This window comes from Felis catus, chromosome B1, assembly GCF_018350175.1.
Source record: "Felis catus isolate Fca126 chromosome B1, F.catus_Fca126_mat1.0, whole genome shotgun sequence".
Taxonomy (NCBI): domain Eukaryota; kingdom Metazoa; phylum Chordata; class Mammalia; order Carnivora; family Felidae; genus Felis; species Felis catus.
Window position 1 is genome coordinate 201,582,180 of NC_058371.1, and position 19,999 is coordinate 201,602,178.

General features: G+C 61.1%; 1 protein-coding gene across 2 annotated transcripts in view; it reads left to right on the plus strand.

The window, feature by feature from the left end:
- Positions 1-19,999, plus strand: part of SORCS2 (sortilin related VPS10 domain containing receptor 2) — a 457,690-nt gene that overhangs the window by 409,397 nt on the left and 28,294 nt on the right. For both annotated transcript variants that reach the window (XM_023253426.2, XM_045056642.1), the window contains 5 exons: positions 3,644-3,746; positions 7,592-7,668; positions 13,402-13,493; positions 14,382-14,489; positions 19,703-19,823. In XM_023253426.2, coding sequence (XP_023109194.2) covers positions 3,644-3,746; positions 7,592-7,668; positions 13,402-13,493; positions 14,382-14,489; positions 19,703-19,823 — 501 coding nt within the window. The remainder of the gene's footprint in view (positions 1-3,643; positions 3,747-7,591; positions 7,669-13,401; positions 13,494-14,381; positions 14,490-19,702; positions 19,824-19,999) is intronic.

A 19,999-nucleotide genomic window follows, 5' to 3' on the forward strand; every position in this document is an offset into this window, starting at 1 on the left:
ATCTCCTATGTATAACACCCAGTGCCCATCCCCACAAGTGCCCTCTTCGGTGCCCCTCGCACATTTAGCCCCTCCCCCTCCCCCAACCCCTCCCGTAACCCTCAGTTTGTTCTCCATGTTTATGGGTCTCTTCTGTTTTGTCCCCCTCCCTGTTTTTAGATTATTTTTGCTTCCCTTCCCTTATGTTCATCTGTTTTTGTCTCTTAAAGTCTTCACATGAGTGAGGTCATATGACATTTGTCTTTCTCTGACTAATTTCACTGAGCATAATACCCTCCAGTTCCATCCACATAGTTGCAAATGGCAAGATTTCATCCTTTTTCATTGCCAAGTAATACTCTGTTGTATATATATACTACATCTTCTTTATCCATTCATCCACCGATGGACATTTGGGCTCTTTCCATACTTTGGCTATTGTTGATGGTGCTGCTCTAAACATGGGGGTGCACGTGTCCCTTCAAAACAGCACACCTGTATCCCGTGGGTAAATGCCTAGTAGTGCAATTGCTGGGTCGTAGGATAGTTCTATTTTTAGTTTTTTTGAGGAGCTTCCGTACTGTTTTCCAGAGCGGCTGTACCAGTTTGCACTCCCACCAGCAGTGCAAAAGAGATCCTCTCTCTCCGCATCCTCGCCAACATCTGTTGTTGCCTGAGTTGTTCATGTTAGCTGTTCTGACAGGTGCGAGGTGGTATCTCAGTGTGGTTTTGATCCGTCCTTCCCTGATGATGAGTGACGTTGGAAACACCTTTTTCTTCTGACTTAGAACTCTCTTCTCCCCCTGGGAGCCGCCCTGCCTGCAGACGTCGCAGGAATCTCCCTGCCCCGTGTGTCTGGTCACCAGATGGGGAGGGGGAGAGAACTGAGTGGTCTCACCATACCCCCTCACCAGTCTGCTCTTCAGGCACAAGGAGTCAGGGGGAAACCCGAACTGGGAAAGTCTTAGCACACTGGTGTGAGGGGGGTGGTTCGTCCGTTCGACCCATCCCCCGCGCTCCTGGACGGCACCGGGCTCTCCTCCACTGACTCTGACTCACGCTCACCTTCAGCGCGGGCCCCCGGGTCTCCGTCGGGAGGGACGCCAGCACCAGATCCGCTACCGAAGTGGACTTCTGCAGAGGGGAGGGGCCCGCGCTCAACTCGTCACCTTTCTCTTTGTTCTTTTTTACAGCTTTGGGGACAATTGACTCACACACCATACGGTTCACCCACTTAAAGTACACGGGTCAGGGGTTTTCTGTGTACTCACAGAGACGTGCGGCCGTCACCACAGCCCGTTCTAGAGCAATGTCGCCCCAGAGAGGACCCGGTCCCCACCCCTCCCCCCCCAGCCCAAGCCCAGCCCCTGGCCGCCGCTGTCTGCTTCCTGTCTCCATAGACCCCCCTGGCCTGGGCATCTCACACGAATGATCACGCTGCCTGTGGCACAGCTCACACATCTTTAAGGGCCCAGCAAAGAGGGAGCCTGGTCCCAACTGGACCGGGCCCTGGGGCTGCCACCTGGTGCCGCCTGACCCGGGTCGGCGTTTCACTTTTAACTTAGGATAATCTAAAATGTGCTCAGTCCGTGGCCAGAAGAAAGTGCCCCAAAACATACAAGGATGAGACGAAGCATCTCAGACAGAGGTCAGCAGGTGGGGTGATGTAGTCCCAATTAGCAGTGTATGAATTAGAATTTGGATCCCTGAGTGCTCAGTTCCGCGGTATTTCTAAACTGGAGATTTTTCTAGGAAATAAAGAAGGCCAAAGAAACGATTACTTTTCTTATAAGTAAGCAATTAAGCAAAACCTTGTCCAGGGGGAGAGCTGGACCCCAACGTTCTCTCCAAAAGCTGTGCTGTGTTAATCCAGTAATCCTGTGAAGTAGAGAAAGGGAGACTCAGAGACACTGAGCACTTTTTCCAGAGTCACACAGCTTTCAGGGGGTACGAGGACTCAAAACCCAGCCCCTCCTGTGGTCCCACATATTCCAGGCCTGTGGAATGCCCAAACTGGGGACTCCAGGAAGGTTGCCGCCCGAGTCTTTAACCCAAGAACCCATTTGAGGTCTGATGTGTGACGGGAGCTCTGGTGGCCCTCCTCCTGCATCTCCTGTGTGTCAAGGTCGGCTCAGCTGGCTAGACCCCAGACCCTGTCACCTCTCAGCCTTCGAGAGGGATGAGAGAGGAAACTGATGTCGGAGGCCTCTGTGCAGGCAACCCCTGGTGCATGCCTAAGTCACTGCCCGTTGCAGCCTCTGGCGCCCTGGAGGGTGCTATGCAGAGACCTGGGACCTTGTCCTGTGGCTCTGTATTCTGTCATGGGGCTGCCAGAGGGCTGTGGGCAAGAGTGCGGCCTTGAGCCTCTGTGGCCTGGGGAGACTCAGGGAGGCCACAGTCCACGGAGCACATCCTTCTCAGCTCGTCTGTTCTCCCCAGACCCCCAGTCCCGCCCAGGGGTGAGCTGGGGTGCAGGCGGCCAGGAGACAGGAGAGGGTAAGGGTCTGTTCCTGCTCCTGCTTCTGGGAGGCTCCTGGCTCAGTGACCCTGGGGAGACAATGCAGGCTCAGAGTGTGGACACTGGATCCAAGCAGCCTGGGTTGTCGCCCCAGCTCCACCACTGCCCTTGGGTGTGTTGCTTAAATGCTCTCTGCCTCAGTTTCCCCACTGGTGAAATGGGGATGGGAGTGGGGGATGTGGAGAGTGTCAGTGACCCACACCTCATGTGGTGCTGAGCTCGGTGCTGGCAACAGAGGCAGCTGTCAGCCAATGGGAGTTGCCACTGAAATTATTATTACAACGGGTTTTCCTGCCCCTCCAGCCAGGGAACCCCCCAGGGCCGCCCTCAGGGTGCCCACTGATGCTTGCCAGTGGGCTCTTCACAGAAGACACAGGGCTGAGGGTGTGTTACAGCCATTATCTGGTGCCTGGGCTACTGTGGCTCTGGATGGATGGATGGATGGATGGATGGATGGATAGATGGATGGATGTTTGGATGGATAGATGGATGGATGGATGGTGGTGGATGGACAGATGAATGGATGGATGGGTGGATGGATGGATGTGAGTGGGAATGGATGGATGGTGGGTGATGGACAGATGGACAGATGATGGATGGATGGATGAATGGATGGATGGTGGATGGGTGTTTGGATAGATGGATGGATGGATGTGGATGGGGATGGATGGATGGATGGATGGATGGGTAGATGGATGGGTGGACAGATGGATAGATGGATGGAGGATGGATGGATGGATGGATGGATGGACGGATAGATGGTGGATGGGCAGATGGATGGATGGATGGATAGATGGATGGAGGATGGATGGATGGATGGATGTGGCCATGGGCTGAGCAGGCTCCAGGAGTCACATTCCATGACCTGGCACCACACGTGGGAATGCCCACTGCGTGTTGGGAGTGCTCTCGTGCTGGGAGAACCCTCCCCTGGAGAAGCCTGACTGGCTTCATCCACAAGCTGGGTCAACCAGGACCTGCTGGTCTCCACCCCCGATCGGCCTCAGAGCCTCCTTCCTGCCCTCCATCCCCTCCTCTGAGGTGCTCCTGGCGCTGCCTTCCCACCTGATAATCCTCAATCCTACCTTTCCTCGGAACACTTCTCCCACCCAAGTGCTGACTCTGGCTCCCTTCCCTCCCTTGCAGCCGGACTGCCACCTCCACCTGCACCTGCGATGGGCAGACAACCCCTACGTGTCGGGCACCGTGCACACCAAAGACACTGCCCCGGGCCTCATCATGGGCGCAGGTAGGAGGAGCCATCACTGCCTGAGGGATGCTCTCACGGGTAGACCTGGATGGCCATGGGCCTGGGTCCTTGGTGTGACTGTTGGGGGCAGGGGGCAGGGTCTCCAGGAAGCTCAGCAATCATGGAACAGCCCAGGGGGTGAACGCGTGGCCCACAGTGGGCACGAGATACGTGCTGCTGTGTGGGAAAATGGATGGATGGATGGATGGATGGATGGCCAACTGAAGGATGGGACGGGTGAACCATGGAGGATGGGTGAATGAATAGGTGGATGGAGGAAGGAGTGGACAGTTAGATGGCCAGATAGGACTGATCACAGAATGGTGAGTGGATCAACAGAAGGATGGATGGATGCATGCGTGGATGGAAGGATGGATGGATGGATGGATGGATAAATGGATGGATGGATGGATGGATGGATGGATGGATAAATGGATGGATGGATGGATGGATGGATGGATGGATGGATGGATGGTTGGATGGATGGATAAATGGGTGGATGGATGGATGGATGGGTGGATGGATAAATGGATGGATGGATAGATGGATGGATGGATAAATGGAAGGATGGATGGATGGATGGATGGATGATGGATGGGAGAATGATTTGTGTCATGGCTGACATGTATTGATCCCTGAAGAAGGTTCTAGTTTAGTCGGGGAGAGAGACCCATGCAACTAACATGAGGAAAAAAATCAAAGCATAGACTGGGCACATGCCTGTCTACACCCGTAAACCAGAGCCTCCTTCGGGGATGTGTACAAGTGCACTGATAGAACAAGGCCTAAAATAAGGATTATTTGAGATCTTTCAAAATGGAAAGCATGTGTTTCGAACGTGTATTGCCAGGTAGTGGCCGGCATCATATTTTCCTTGTAATGTGCAGGGTTATGTGCCCTCCGGCACCCAGCGCTGGACAGCCCTGCCTGCTCCCGCCGGCTCCCGTGGGGGTGGGAGCCCTGGGTACCACTGATAGGAAGGAAGGGAAAACGAGGGAATGTTCTTCATGCTGGCGGTTGTCCTGGACAGGCCTTTCCTCCACCCAGGCCCCGAGCTCTTAACCGCTGCACCAGCGCTGAGAGGTCACTCCCCACCTCCTCCTCCCAGGAAGCTCCAGGTTGCTGGGTGTCACTCAGGAAGCCAACCCAGGCTCCTTACCGGAGGGGAAGCCCCCAGGGCGCTCCTGCCTCCCAGCCCCTCAAAAGCACTGTCCTGATTGGCCGAACCCCCAAATTCTTGACCAAAATACAAAAGGCACAATTTTAAATGTATCTGTGGCTCAAAGGCCTCAAAAACCCAGAATGAGCTTCCTGGCTGCCCAAGAAAGCAGTGAGGATCTGGAGGTGTGTCACCGGGAACCAACCGGCCACGCCCGAGGAGGGTGGCCCAAGGCAGCCTCCCTCCCTCCCCACCTCCCTGCCTCTCTCTTAGTCACATCCCTGGACCTCAGTTTCCCCACCTGTGAAATGAGGGCACCGCCTCCGGGATTCTGCAGGCCCTTCTGCGCTGACAGCCTGGGGACACGTTCTGTGAATGTCCCTGTATTTGTCCCCGGTGTCTGTTGGGTGACTGGCAGCCTGAAAGCTCTGGTAGACGGAGCATAAAGCAGACAGCGTCCCTTGAAAGACAGACACGTGCGCAGCCAAAATGACAGACCGGGGTTCGCCTGCTGAGTAGTGCTGACACGGCCACATTCACCGCGGCTCCGTGTGCGATGCGTGCGTCCCAGCGCGCCTGTTGGCATCTGGAATGCAGCGGAAATAATACCCCCGTCATCCCGCTCATCTGTCTAGCTGGCTCGTTTCACTCATCCCGTGGCCATTTCTCAGCACCGTTCGTTTGCCAGACGGGGGAGGACACGGGGTTCGGCACCTGCCCCTCTGCCCCTCCCTCGTCGTGCCCCTTCCCGCCTCCACGCTGCCGACCGGGCGTCCCCTCCACCTGGCACGGCCTTTCCTCCTCCCTTGGGCAGAGCACATTTGTCTCTCCGGGCACAGCTCGGAGGTCACTGCCTTCAGGAGTCTCCTCCTGATGGCCTTCCTTCCCGGGTCCATCAGCCGTCCCCTGTCTGCCCTTACAATTCCTCGGGCTTCTAGATATCCTGGCTCAGCCTACGGTTGCAGGGCATGCTTCTTCCCCTGCTGGATTGAGAGCTCTCTGGGAGCAGGGGCCATGGTTCGTTCATCTCGGACCTCCCTCAGCTCTGCACAAGGCTCGACAGACAGCAGGTGGTCAGAAATGCTGTCGAATAAGTGCAGGAATGGAAGAGTGAGTGGAATTGGTGAAGAAGAGAAATGTGAGGATGGAGGGATGATGGATGGGTGAATGGACAGGTGGGTGATGGACAGATGGGTGGATGGATGATGGATGGACGGATGGACAGACAGGATGATGGATGGATGGGTGGACGGATGGATAATGGATGGATGGGTGGAGGGATGGATGGATGATGGACGGATGGACAGGTGATGGATGGATGGATGGATCAATCCGTTGATTGATCAATGATGGATAGATGGACAGATGGATGGATGACGGACAGATGGATGGATGATGGATGGACGGATGGTTGAACAGATGCATTGGTGCTTGGTTGGACCTCAGGAAAGATAGCAAGCAAACAACCCCTCACCACTCTGGTTGGGACTCACTTTCACTCATCTGAAGACAACCCATTCCCTTTGGAATTTTCCACTGACATCTGTACTTGACTCTGGAAGAGATAGGCCCGAGAGTGCCCCGTAAATAATGCTGCAAATTGAGAGTGACGTATGAGTCACCCAGGGCAAGGGCCTCTGGGGCTCCAGGCAGGAGTCCAAAAGGGCTTCAGCATCACCTCAGGTCCCCATCGTCTTGGGGGCTGTCACCCCTGGTCCCTGCCAAGACCACAGGGGCAGAGCGGAGGCCTGCCAGCTCCAGCTCATTGGAAAATCTACTCATTCCAGCCCTTCCCAGGGGACGGTCTGGGGCAGACTGGGCTCAGCCCAGAGGCCACCATGACCTGCCTGGCACCTGTGCTTTGTGAGGTGGATACTGTTCCCTCCGTGGGAGCCCATTTGGACCATTTCCTCATCTGTAAGCTGGGGTTGGCGTGGACACTGAGCGGGTGTCTTCCCACTGTGGCACCACCCCAGGATTCAGTCTGAGCCTGTAGACGGCCTTGAGGGTGGTGACCCATCAGCCAGCCTGGTACTGGGTTCACGTGAACCACGGCCAAGGGGGACCTCCTGGCGGCCCAGTTGGTTTGGTGGCCCCTTCACACCACCCTCCAAGCGTCCACTCAACAGATATTTAATGAGCACCTCCTCTGTGCCTACCGTGCCTCTCACCTGTACTGCCCCACGCTGCCGGACTTCTGGTCGCCCCTGCAGCCAGCCCCCCGCCCCGAGGGCTGTCTCCAGATGCAAACCCAGCTGTGCCCTGCCCCAACTTAAAGCCGGTCGGGGGCCACGCCGACCCCATGCCGGCCCACCTGGAGCACGTCCTTTTCGCCAGTCCCTGATCGGCAGCCCACACGTATTCTTGTACACTCAATCCCTTGGACGCCGCGAGTGCCTGGGTCCCGCCTGCACCCGGGCCCTGCCGGAGCTCTGAGGCTGGCTGGCTTTGGGCAAAGCGAATCCTTCACTGCACAGACTGGGACCCAGGGCCCAAGCACAGTGGTTCCACAGGCGGGTCAGTGTAGGGAGAGTGCAGAGAGGGGCACGCCCTCTCTTTGGGTGGCTTTGGGTGTGAGAGAGGTAGACCCGGGGCACACGTAACTCTCGCGGGGGGATTTGTCCGGGCACAGACCTTGGTAGGGCTGGCTGACCCCAAGGGCGACTTTGCCCCTGTTCCGGACCAGGTAACCTGGGCTCGCAGCTGGTGGAGTATAAGGAGGAGATGTACATCACGTCCGACTGTGGGCACACCTGGCGGCAGGTAAGGATGCGGAGGCCTGGCACATTCCACCCCCCATTCCACGGAGATGCTCCCCCCCCCGATGTGCCGGATCTCTGCCCCCCACCCCAGAGGAGTTCTGAGACACACAGAGGAGGGGCCTTCCAGCCAGCCTGACCGGCTGGACACAGAGCTCCATTTAGCAGGTGCTGTACCTGCTGCACAGACCATTGCTGGGAAGTCACAGACCTGACACGCACCTTCACGCGGGCAGACCGTCGCCGTGGGGGTCTGAGCAGTGGAATAAAGGCTGGGGACAGGGCTGGAGGTGCTGTCCAGGCAGGAAGCCACGTGGGGTCTCGGGGGCTGGGGCTGAGCTCTTCTGGGAGCCCAGGGGCCAAGAATGGGGGGTGATCTCCAGGTTCCTGGCAGGGGCGGCTGTTGGGCGGACGGCAGAGACGTAGAAGAGAAGGAGAATATGGGGGAGGGGCAAGTTTGGGGGAGCCTGGCTGAGTCTGGGCTGGGGGGTGGCCTGGGAGGCATCCAGGGTGATGGTTCGAGGCAGCAGTAATGCAGGAAATGGTGGAACCTGCCAGGGCTCCCCTGTGCCCTTGTGCAGGGCCTACCTGGAGCTGACATTCCCAGCCTGGAGAGCTGAGACGGCGAGGGCGGGCGGGCTGCTGGTCCCAGGGGCTCCGGGCAGGGGCAGTGCAGCCACGAGGCTCAGTGCAGGGCCGAGGCTCCGGCCCGGGAGAGGCCTATGTGCCTCTACACCAGCTGTTTGCTTCCCGCACAAAAGGCCTCACCGGGTCCACCCGACTCCACGGAGTGACGGTCCCTGCGTTAAACACGTAAGAAAATGCACCGAACTTCTGTGTGCATCTACCCTCCCAGACCGTGTCCGAAGCTCTGTTTCAGGGCAGGGTTTGCGTGCCTGAGGCCCCTCTGGCGGCCCCTCCCCCAGGTAACACTCGGGACAAATGCTTTACTCCCCAAGTACCCAGTTTACCTACAGCCTTAATGCAAGGCCCCGACATTTTTCAGAATATGCAAGAAACAAGGAATTTTGAAAAGGGCAAAAGAGACTTAGTTATAATATTTCTATTTCACCAAAACTAGTGAAAGACGCCTAAACTTTCTTAAAGGTCACCTTCCGTCCATTTATTACAGAAACATGCACCCTGTTAGGGTGAAACCGACAAGGTGCTCAAATTTCATAGAAACTGACTGCAAGATATTCATGGTGGCCACTGCCATTCGGCAATGTGCTGAGACTCCACACTTGGGAATGCGGGAATCGGACGGGAGAATGTTGATTCTGGTGCAGCGGTGGGGGGGGGGGCGGGAAGCGGGGGCAGGAGGGGGTCTGGCCTCAGCGGGGTGCGGGGGGCGCCCACGTGTGCGGAGGAGGAGAGACCCTCTGGGCTTGGGGTTCACGGTGGGGGTGGGAGGCGGCGGGGGACGGGCTGTGACAGTCACAGAGGGCACTGCTCAGCGCAGGCACGTGGTCAAGGATGTACTAAGATGCGTCTGGGAAGAGAACTCTCGGAATATGAATTACAAATGACGGCATGTATGGCTGCTTAACGGACATAACCTTTTGAAAACACAAGTTCCCGAGGATGTAGAAAAGCGAAACAACACCCAGAAGACGTCCAAAGGGGGCCCTCCGAGTCTGGGGTGTGGGGAGGCAGGGAAGATGGGGACCAGAGACCGCCTGCCCCCCCCCGCCCCCAGCCCTGCTGCCTGGGGGCTAATCAAGGCACAGAGAACCAAATCACCGGGAGCTCCAAAACCCTGCGACCCCACTGGGGAGGGTTGGACCCTGGAGCCCCCTCTTGCAGAGTCCCAGGCTGATGGGAATGGAGACGCGCTGGGGGTCCCGTGCGATAGCTGGGAGGTGCCCCATCTTGGGGGTTGGGGGGGGCGCGGGGAATGTCGTCCAGGGAGGAGCCACTGGCTGGGTGTGCATATGCATCAGCGGGTGGGCCCGCGAGTGCCTCCCGCTCTGGGACAGTCAGGCTCTGAGGACCCGCCCGTGATGGTTTCGTTGCACCACACGCTGCTGCTCCACGGCCTTATCACCTGGGAGAGAAGTGAAGCCGGCCCCCAGTGGAGCAGGAATGAGGGTTCCCGCCGCGCGGGCAGAGGCCTCTGCAAGTTCAAAGCATCAGGAGCAGCGCCTTGGGGGAGACAGATGCGTTTGGCGTGGGACTGGCAGCTCAGGGGTCCCCACGCGGCGAGGAGGCTGGCTTCTCCTTGCATATTCCCCGGGACGGGGAGCTCACTCTCTCCTGGAGGAGGAGCCCGGCTGCTTGGGAATTCATTTTCCTGGGCTGGGCCTCTGCCCCTCTGGTCCGTCGCCCCCCAGCACCCCCGGGAAGCTGCGAAAGGGAAACGTGTTGCCATCGCCCTGCTCGTAAGCCTCCCCGACTAAGCCTCCGGTGCCTCGCCGCCGTCTGCTGGAGGAAGTCCCGCCCGCTGCTGACACGTGTGCCCTCACTGCCCAGCCCGGCTCAGGGGCCTCTGCCCTCCAGACACGCTGCTCTCTCGAACCTCCTGCACACCCCCCACGATGCCCCGGCCCCCCTCGGATTAGCCCAAGCGACACTCACACTGCCACCTGCACCCGGGAGCGCCCACTGACTCAGACCTGCACCAGATGCGTCCAGAAACCTTGCCCGGGACCCACCCCTGCGGTGGCAGAACGCGGGCTGAGTACCGAGTGAGAGGGCGTCTGAGTGGGTGTCACTGTGACGGTGACCTGCCTCCTTGGGGTCTCTCCCCAGGCCCAGACTGTATTCCTTACCCCTGGACCCCAGCACCCAAACAGAGGAGACCTGAAACACTGGATCTGCTGGATGAGTGAACAGTTGGGGTGGAAAAGTATGAATGTTTCTTCCGCACGGTATCCAAAAATCCGCAGACCGTCCCCTCCCTCATCCAGGAAACTCTACTTCTGTTAATGTGGCCTCCAGCAGCACACTTATCCCAAGCACCGTTAAGATTGAGGACCCCAGGCGCACCTACTCCTCTGACCCCTGTGGGGGGCGGGAGCTGTGAGTCCAGGGAGGGCGCCCGGCAGGGGCGCGTCCGCGGAGCACCCAAGTTAGTGCTGTGAGCCCCCACTCCAACCTGCAGCCTCGTTGCACACAAAACACAGCCTGCCCTCCCACTGCGGGTGTCCCGCTCATGGAGACAGGAGGCCGTGGACTGAGTCAAGGTGGGGGCTGGGTCCGAGACCCGGGGTCTACCCTGGATTCACCAGACAAGCCACCGGGTGTCTCTGAACCTCTGGCCCCTCTTTGGAAGTTGGGAAGATGACCTCTGAGCATGGCTGCCACTAACGGGACCCTGGATGCACAGCAGGGGCCACCGTGGCCACCACCCCGCGCCCGTCCTCATCCCCCTCCCCCACGCCACCTGCACACGTGTTTAAAAACTCGTTCATAGACACCCAGCCCCCTCTCCGGGCTCTCCTGGAAAAGCTGGCCCACGTTTCGGCAGCGCGCTTGGAGCCGGCCCCCGCCTGGCCCGCCTCGCTCGTGCCAGGTGCCCGCCAGCGTCCTAGAGGCCCCTGATGGGTGGCAACCGTCACCGGCAGGGAGGGGCTCACCCACGCCTGGCCCTGTAGGTTCCCCTTCTCTGGGTCATTTTGCCTGGCCTGACATCCTCCGGCCGCAGACGTGAAGTAGGGAGAGAGCGTGGACTCTGGGGTTCATCTGCTAACTTCCCACCATTTCTTGCAAGGGGCCTTTCTTCTTTATTCAAGCCGGAGTGTTTCCTAAGGAACTCCTATGAGCAATGGGAAACACCGGCAGGACTGTGGAGAAGGTGAAAATATCTGGGGAAGGGTTTCGTAGACCAGGGGGACAGCACGTGCAAAGGGCCTGTGGTGTGTTCAGGGAAAGGCAGCCAGGGTGGCTGATGTGTGGGGGCAGGAGAACGTAGGCAGGGCATCTCCTGCAGAGGCCTGGAGGCCATGAAAGGGTTTGGGTGGGATTCTAAAGGCCGTGGCGGGCCACTGGAAGGTTCTGGTAAAATTTTACATTCCTGACGTGTGGGCATCTTCTCTGCATCCTCCCCACCGCGTCCTGCCGGGTCTGGGAAAATCCAGCCTTCACGTGAGGAAAGACTCAAGTTGGAGGGGCAGGAAGAAGGCGCTGTCCAATGTTCTTTGGGCGGTTCCCCCGTTCCTACGCGCTCATTCGTCCTAGAACGTTCCCTCCCCGAGTCAGGGAGTTTTCCGGGTCTGTCTGCCCAGGCCAGAGCAGGTGCAGCCGCGGGACCAAGGGGCCGGCTGAGCCCCGCCTGTTCCGGCCTCACCGGGCACTGAGTGGGTCCTAACACCACCGGCTCGGCCCTGCCCTCCCCCAGCCCAGGAGAAGCATCCCCAACCCCCAAGCTGCACGCGCGGGCGGGAGGCGTGGCCAGCCCCCTCGCCAAGGTCTCACCGAGACCCTGGGCAGCTGGCACGGAGGAGCGGGCTGGCCCAGGTGAGGGGCTGGGGAGGGGTGGGGGGTCCCGGCTCCTTCCCGACTCCCGCCGAGTTCCCTGCGCTCCTGCCACAGAACCACAGGTCCTGAGGGCCGACGGGGTGGGAGGTGAGTGGGCTCCGTGATGGGGCCACTTCTGGGAGAGGTGCAGGGTGAGTGACGGGACAGGGGATGCCGGGGGGGGGTCCAGACCCTTGCTCGCCGTTTGGATTCTGTGCTCACAGATCTAGCGCAGGCCCTTTGCGACCTGGCCTGACTCAGCAGCCACACCTGCCCCACCCCAGGCCTCAGCTTCCTCATCTGCGAAATGGGACCCGATCCCAGGGCCACCAGGGTTATCGCCTCCTGTGTGAACCCTGTCCAGGGCGCCAGGCCTTTTGTCACCTGAAGACGTAGCGGCCACTCATTCATTCACTCTCTTATTCATTCATTCATTCATTCATTCGGTCATCCATCCCCCACACAAGCTCTGCCCCCAGCTCTGAGCCGAGCCCCAAGGGCCACAAAGATGACTCAGAGGCAGGCCCTGCCTGGGCGGAGCTCCCTCGCTGGAGGAGACAATGACAAATAGTGTAGTTGGTGCTGAGGCTGTGGGCCCAGAGGCACTCCCCTCCCCCCCCCACCCGGCCGGCCTGGCTTCCTGGAGGAGGCAGGGAGGGCTTCCTGGAGGAGGCAGCATTTGAGCTGAGTCTTTTTCAAAAAAAAATTTTTCTTTAATGTTTCATTTGTTTTTGAGAGAGAGACAGACAGACAGACAGAGAGAATGAGCAGGGGAGGGGCAGAGACAGAGGGAGACACAGAATCCAAAGCAGGCTCCAGGCTCTGGACTGTCAGCACAGAGCCCGACGCGGGGCTAGAACCCACGGACCGCGAGATCATGACCTGAGCCGAAGTCGGACGCTTAGCTGACTGAGCCACCCAGGAGTCCCTTGAGCTGAGTCTCAATGTCAGATTGGGGTTTACTTGTCCTAAACGCCCTGCTGACTTCCGTGATTTCCTTCCCGCCTTCACGCGGTCCCCGTACAGGTGCGTGAGCTTTCCCTGCAGAGGGCCGGCTTCCTGCGCGTTTATCTGCAACTTAATCTCTCGCGTCAGTGGTCTAGAAACTGCCACGCTCGTTCGCTCAGGCCATGCGCACTGAGTCTGGGGGTGCCGGAGAGCATGGGGGGGGGGGCCTGGGGGACACGGGGAGCCCTGGGCCAGCTTCCTGGGGCTGCGTGGGGACACCTCTGCCCCCAGAGAGTGACCCACCCTCAGAGCGTGGCCTGCCTCTCTGCAGGTGTTCGAGGAGGAGCACCACGTCCTCTACCTGGACCACGGTGGCGTGATCGCAGCCATCAAGGACACCTCCATCCCCTTGAAGATCCTCAAGTAATGCCATGGGGGCCCAGCTCGGGGAGGGGGCATTGCAGGGTGGGTGGGGTTCCCCCAGCTGGGAGCTGCTCCCGGCTGGGCCTGGGGACACAAAGAAACCGGGAATGGCAGCACAGTAGGGTCCGCAGCAGGGGGGGCGGGGTGGGGCAGAGGAAGACTTGGGGCTTAGGGGCCCGGAGGAGGCCCCCATCCCGGCCTGGGGGAACAAGGAGGGCTTCCCAGAGGAGGTGACTTTCAAGCATCAACAAGAGTTAGTCCCGTGGAGGAGGCAGGGCCAGGCAAGGAAGCCGGCAGCATGTGTCCAGGTGAGAACAGGTTTGGCTGGGCTTCTGACATCTAAGGGCAGTTGTGGGGAAAGGAGGGCAGGTGTGAACTCTGGACTCGGAAGGCAGAGAAGGCAGAGCTGGGGGAGCTGCTCGGAAGCCAGTATCACTTTAGTCTGAAAAGCAGTTTTCTGCATTGCAAGCCGGTGGCACCGTGATATGATGAGTTGGGAGGCAGTACGCCCCTGTCCCTGGCCTGGCAACGCCTGGGCTGGGCTCAGGCACCAGGGGTGGGGGTGGGGGCTGACCTGGATGCTCCAAGCCCAGACGACTGCAATCCAGGGGCTGAAAAGCAGCTGCAGTGTCCCCAGAAGGCACGCCCAGGACGCCTTAGCTGTAGTGTTACTAAGGAGATGCGGGGGCTGCTTGGTGCCGGCGGGCGGCCGCTGTGCCCCCGGGAAGGGGTGCAGGTGCGGCCCGGACCTCTTCTCCCGCCCCCCTCGGCTGGGCAGCACTGGCCCCTGGGCTCGGGCAGGGCCGGATCCAGCAGGGCAGCTGGGCCTGGCCCCAGGGAGTGCTCCCGCCCGCCTGCCTGCGGTGGTGACGCCCCTTCTCCTCGCAGGTTCAGTGTGGACGAGGGCCTCACCTGGAGCACGCACAACTTCACCAGCACCTCCGTGTTTGTGGACGGGCTCCTGAGTGAGCCGGGGGACGAGACGCTGGTCATGACGTGAGTGCCCACGGCAGGGGGCGGGCAGGTCCCAGCCGACCCCCCGGGGGACCTCACTGCTCCGAGGCGCATTCGTTCGACACCGGCCTCCCCACCCCCTCCCTGGCCTCCTCACGCCCGGCTCCACCCTCACACCTGCCTCCTTGTCTCTTACTGTCCACTGTTCCTGTCATCCCGGGGGACGTCCACCAGCTGCCCAGGATCGCCTGGCTGGTGGGGCTTTGGAGCCAGTCAAGGGCCGGTTCTGGGCCACCTGCCCCATGCTGCCTCTGGAGCTACCCTCCTCCTCCCCACCCCCTCCTCCTCCCCCTCTTGTCCTGCCTCCAGCCCCCCTCCCCCCTTCCTCCTCCTCCTCCCCCTCCCTCCTCCCCCTCCTCCCCTTCCCCCTCCCCCTCCTCCCCTTCCTCCTCCCCCTCTTGTCCCTCCTCGTCCCCATCCTCCCCCCTTCTTCCTCCTCCTCCCCTTCCTCTTCCCTCTCTTCCCCTTCCTCCTCCCTCTCCTCCTTCTTCTTCCTCCCCTCCTCCTCCCCCTTCCTCTTCCCCCTCTTGTCCCGCCTCCACCCCTCCTCCCCCTTCCTCCTCCTCCTCCTCCTCCCTCCTCCCCTCCTCCCCCCCTCCCCCTTCCTCTTCCCCCTCTTGTCCTGCCTCCACCCCTCCTCCCCCTTCTTCTTCCTCCTCCTCCTCCTCCCTCCTCCCCTCCTCCCCCCCCTCCCCCTTCCTCCTCCCCCTCTTGTCCCTCCTCCACCCCTCCTCCCCCTCCTCCCCACTTCCTCCTCCCCTTCCTCCTCCCCCTCTTGTGCCTCCTCCCCCTTCCTCCTCCCCCTTCCTCCTCCCCCTCTTGTGCCTCCTCCCCCTCCCTCCTCCCCCTTCCTCCTCCCCCTTCCTCCTCCCCCTCTTGTTCCTCCTCCTCACCCTCTTGTCCCTCCTCCACCCCTCCTCCCTTCTCCTCCCCTTCCTCCTCCCCCTCCTCCCTCTTCCTCCACCCCTCCTCCCCCCTTCCTACTCCCCCCTTCCTCCTCCCCCTTCCTCCTCCCCCTCTTGTCCCTCCTCCCCCTCCCTCCTCCCCCTTCCTCCTCCCCCTCTTGTCCCTCCTCCTCACCCTCTTGTCCCTCCTCCACCCCTCCTCCCTTCTCCTCCCCTTCCTCTTCCCCCTCCTCCCCCTTCCTCCTTCTCCTCCCCTTTCCTCCTTCCCCTCTTGTCCCTCCTCCTCCCCCTCTTGTCCCTCCTCCACCCCTCCTTCCCCCTTCCTCCTCCTCCTCCCCCTTCCTCCTCCCCCTCTTGTCCCTCCTCTTCCCCCTCCTTCTTCCTTCCTCCTCCTCCTTCCTCCTCCCTCCTCCCCCTTCCTCCTCCCTCCTCCCCCTTCCTCCTCCCCCTCTTGTCCCTCCTCCTCCCCCTCTTGTCCCTCCTCTTCCCCCTCCTTCTTCCTTCCTCCTCCTCCTTCCTCCTCCCTCCTCCCCCTTCCTCCTCCCTCCTCCCCCTTCCTCCTCCCCCTCTTGTCCCTCCTCCTCACCCTCTTGTCCCTCCTCCACCCCTCCTCCCTTCTCCTCCCCTTCCTCCTCCCCCTCCTCCCTCTTCCTCCTCCCCTCCTCCTCCCCCTTCTCCTCTCTTCCTCCTCCTCCTCTTGTCCCTCCTCCCCTTCCTCTTCCTCCCCCTCCTCCTTCTCCCCCTCCCCCTCCTCCTCCTCCTCCTCTCCTCCATCATCATTATCATGAACTCTTGGCACCTGGAAGGGCTCAGAGGCACGCTGTGCGGAGCTGACCTGACGCCCAGATGGGCCCATGCAGGGCAGGGCCAGGCCGGGGCCCGGGTCAGGCTGGGCCTTTAGGCCACAGGGAGAGCTCACCCCACTCCGGGCCAAACGCTGCACTGGGCACCGTGATCCCTGTTGGGATCTGAGAGGCTGGGCCTGAAACAGGTGCCCAGGGCCTGACTGCTCCCACCCAGACACCGGGGAAAGTGGGGTCGGGCCCTGGAAGGCTCCTCCTGGGCAGTCTGACCTCCCGGGGGCTCGTTCAGGCAGAGCTGACCCACAGGCCGGGCCAGGGCCTGACACACTGCATTTCTACCAGCCCCCTCCTTCCTACGTGTGCCTGGCCGCACTTGGGGCAACACAGCAGGGCTCTGTGCCCTCTTCTTGCCTTGTATTGATGACGCCTATACTGGGGAGACCGAGGGTCCCCCAAATGCACATCTACCCAACACCTGTGACTTTCTTTGGACATGGGGTCTTGGCAGATGTGATCGGCTGGGACAAGGTCACGGTGCAGTATTTGGGGGCTGGGGGGGCCCTAACCCCACGACCTTATGAGGAGGGGAGGGATGCCGACAGACACGCAGGGAGAGTGTGACCGGGAGGTGGAGACTGGAGGCCACAACCCCAGGACTGCCAGGCCGGAAGAGGCAGGAAGGACCCTCCCCCAGAGCCTGTGGCCGAGCCCCACCCTGCAGACACCACAACTTCCCACTTGTGGCTTCCAGGCTTCGTTGTTCGCAGCCCTCGTTCGTGGAAGCTGGTCAGGGCCCCACACGCTTCCCTGCTTGGCTCGGGGCCGGGGCGCCTGGGCCGTGAGCACCAGTCTCTGCGGTCAGCCTCCCTAGCTCTTGCCTCTTTCTCCCCAGTGGACTGGGTGGAGACTTCCCCAAGGCGGGGCAGGGGACAGGGACAGGCAGGGGAAGGGACAGCGCCTCCCCCCGCTGACCAGGCCCACCTGGCTCCACACCACAGCAGAAGCCACGTAGGCCAGCCCTTCCGTGGTCACTCCAGCATGATCTGCAACGTGCCGCCCGCTGTCCCGGGCGGCGAGGACCCCGAGGACCCCCAGGACCCCCGGAGCTGGTGGTCCATTGGGCAGACAGACCAAACAGAAGAGCGGCACACGTCCTCACCGGTGGGACCGAGGCTGGCTTACCAGGGCCAGCCGGGGGTGGGGGTGGGGAAGGGCCGTACAGGGCTCCAGCTGTGTCTTGGGCGTTTGGGAGCAGCTGACCTTGAACTGGGACGGGATGGCTAAGTCACGGGCTGGAGGACGAGCTGTGGGCTGAGCAGGAGCAGTGCCTTCCCACGTCATGATCGGGACCGGCCCTGCCCTGGCTCCATCGTTCCTGGAGCAGACAGGCCCGGCCAGAACAGCGCCCGGCGGCCTGACCCCCCCCTTGCCCGCTCAGCCCGCGGTGGCCGTGCGCCCGGTGGCAGGCACGGATTTACTGCCTGGGAGCGATGCCCTGGCTGGACTCCCCGGAAGCGTCTGGTTAGTTAATTAACAGCTCACACTCCCGTCTGCCCTCCCAGCTCACGGTGGGGCCCCCGCGCTGCCGCGACCTCATCGGCTCTCCCCCTGGCTGCGTCGGGCCAGGCACTCGCGCTTCTGAACACCCCAGAGAGGCCCGTGCAGATGAGCCCCCAGCCTCAGGCCTAAGCTGGCGGGAAGTTGCCCGGAAAGCGCACTGCCGCCCACCCCACCCTGGCCTGCCGGGCTGTCCTGTCCCTTCGTTAGTGGGAGGTTCTCCCTTAAAGAGATTATCTCCCTCCTGAGACTGTTTAAGTAACCCGCAAGGCAGGCTTTGTTTGGGAGACAGGAGACCAGGGGACTGACCACAGGGGAAGGTCAAGGCCGGGACAGAGGGAGGCTCAGGGACCTTGAACACCAGAGGAGGCCCCTGAACCAGCCTGGAGAGGCGGGAGTTTCATCCGTAAGATGAAGATAATAGTTGTCTACTTCGTGGGACTGTCTTGGGGAGCAGAGAATCACTGCGTGTGCGTGTGTAGCTCCTACTATGTGCCGGCACCCTGCACAAACCATTGCTAACCTACCATCAATCCTGAAAAGGCCAGAGCCACCGTCCCCGTTTTAAAGCCAGGGAGGATGGGGTACAGAGGGAGTGAACCTGCCCAAGGTCACAGACGTAGGAAACGGGGCACGAACCCAGGCCTGGATCAGAGCCGCCCTGTGAAAGCAAAACCCTTCTTCAAATATCAGCTTCGGACATTCAGAGCCAGCCATCATGTGCCCAAGAAAACACTCCCACACATTTCTCCTCTGCCATTCTGGAGTGGGATTAGCATCCTTTCAGATCATGATTGACCTTCCCCAAGTATCCGGTCCCTGTCAGCACGTATGGAAGGGGACTGAGTCCGACAGGGCGTATCACCTCCCCCACCCGGGTGCTCGACCTCTGGTAATATGTCCCAAATGCTGCAGGCTGGACTAGAGAAGGATCAAGGACATGCAGGCTGGGCCCCCTCTTCTGTGGTGGCATTTGGAGCCCAAGTGTGGGGTATCACAGGGAAGCCCCTGAAGTAGCAGCCTTTGCAAAGACGGAGGGATTTGGGTACACAGTAGGTACTCAGCAGATGACTCCTGAGTGCTGACGGAGAGGAAATGGCCCAAACGGGCTGGGTGACCTTGGGCAAGTTACTCAACCTCTCTGCGCCTCCGTCTCCCTTTCTGGAAAATAGGCGTGAACCCCTCTCACAAGGCTGTGGCGAGGATTAGACCAGACAGCATGTATGGAGCCCCCAGCGCATCATGGGTGCCCCGTGAAGGTCCGGCCTCCAGGGAGCACCCAGGGTGCTCCACTGCCCTGCCTCCTCCGCTCGCCAAGGCTGGGGCCACGTGGTGGGCGGGAGATGAGCACAAGGCTGAGGTCCTTCCCATCCTGCCGCTGTGAGTCGGCGTGCCGACTCCTCACTCCGGATTGCCGCCAGTGCCTGGAAAAACAGCCTGTGGCCCGGTTCTGTAGAGCCGGGGTCTGGGGCACAGACCGCCCCCCCCGCCCCCTGCACGGTGAGGCTGACGGAGGCGGGAAACGCTCCGCCACGGCCACCTGACCTCCTGTCATTCTTCAGTACACAAGCAAGGACCGTGGGAGGCTATGGAAGGGCCCGGTGGCTGCTGGGAGCCGGGGGTCCTGACGACGCACCCACTTCCTGGGTTATTGGCGGGGGGGGACGTGTGGGATGACCCCCGCGCGTGCAATCCGGGAGCCACAGACGATGCCGGACGGGGGTGGGGATACCAAGGCCAGGACCACATGCCTGCCAGCCGGCTGGGCGCGGTGCTGGTGGGGGGCGGGGGTCCGGGACTCTGGCCCCCGGGAAGGCCCAGCCGGGGCCGGGAGGTGTCGCCGAGGCCCGGAGGGGAGGCGGCTTGCACCCCGAGTCGGGGCGGGCCGGCTCAGGTGATTTCCCTCCCCTCCCGCCTCCTCCCTCTCCAGCGTCTTCGGCCACATCAGCTTCCGCTCAGACTGGGAGCTCGTCAAGGTGGACTTTCGGCCCTCGTTCCCCAGGCAGTGCAGTGAGGATGACTACGGCTCCTGGCACCTCAGCGACCTGAAGGTGGGCCGGGGCGCAGGCGGGGAGGGCCCCCTCTGCCTGGCCACCCCCCCCGCCGGCACGGCCCCAGGAACCCGACCTGCCGGACGGCTTCCCAGAACCCCGGCGGCCCCGGACGTCCAGTCCTTCTGCCGGGTTCTCCGGCCGCCTCGTGGGGCCCGGGCTGCTCCGGGCTTGGG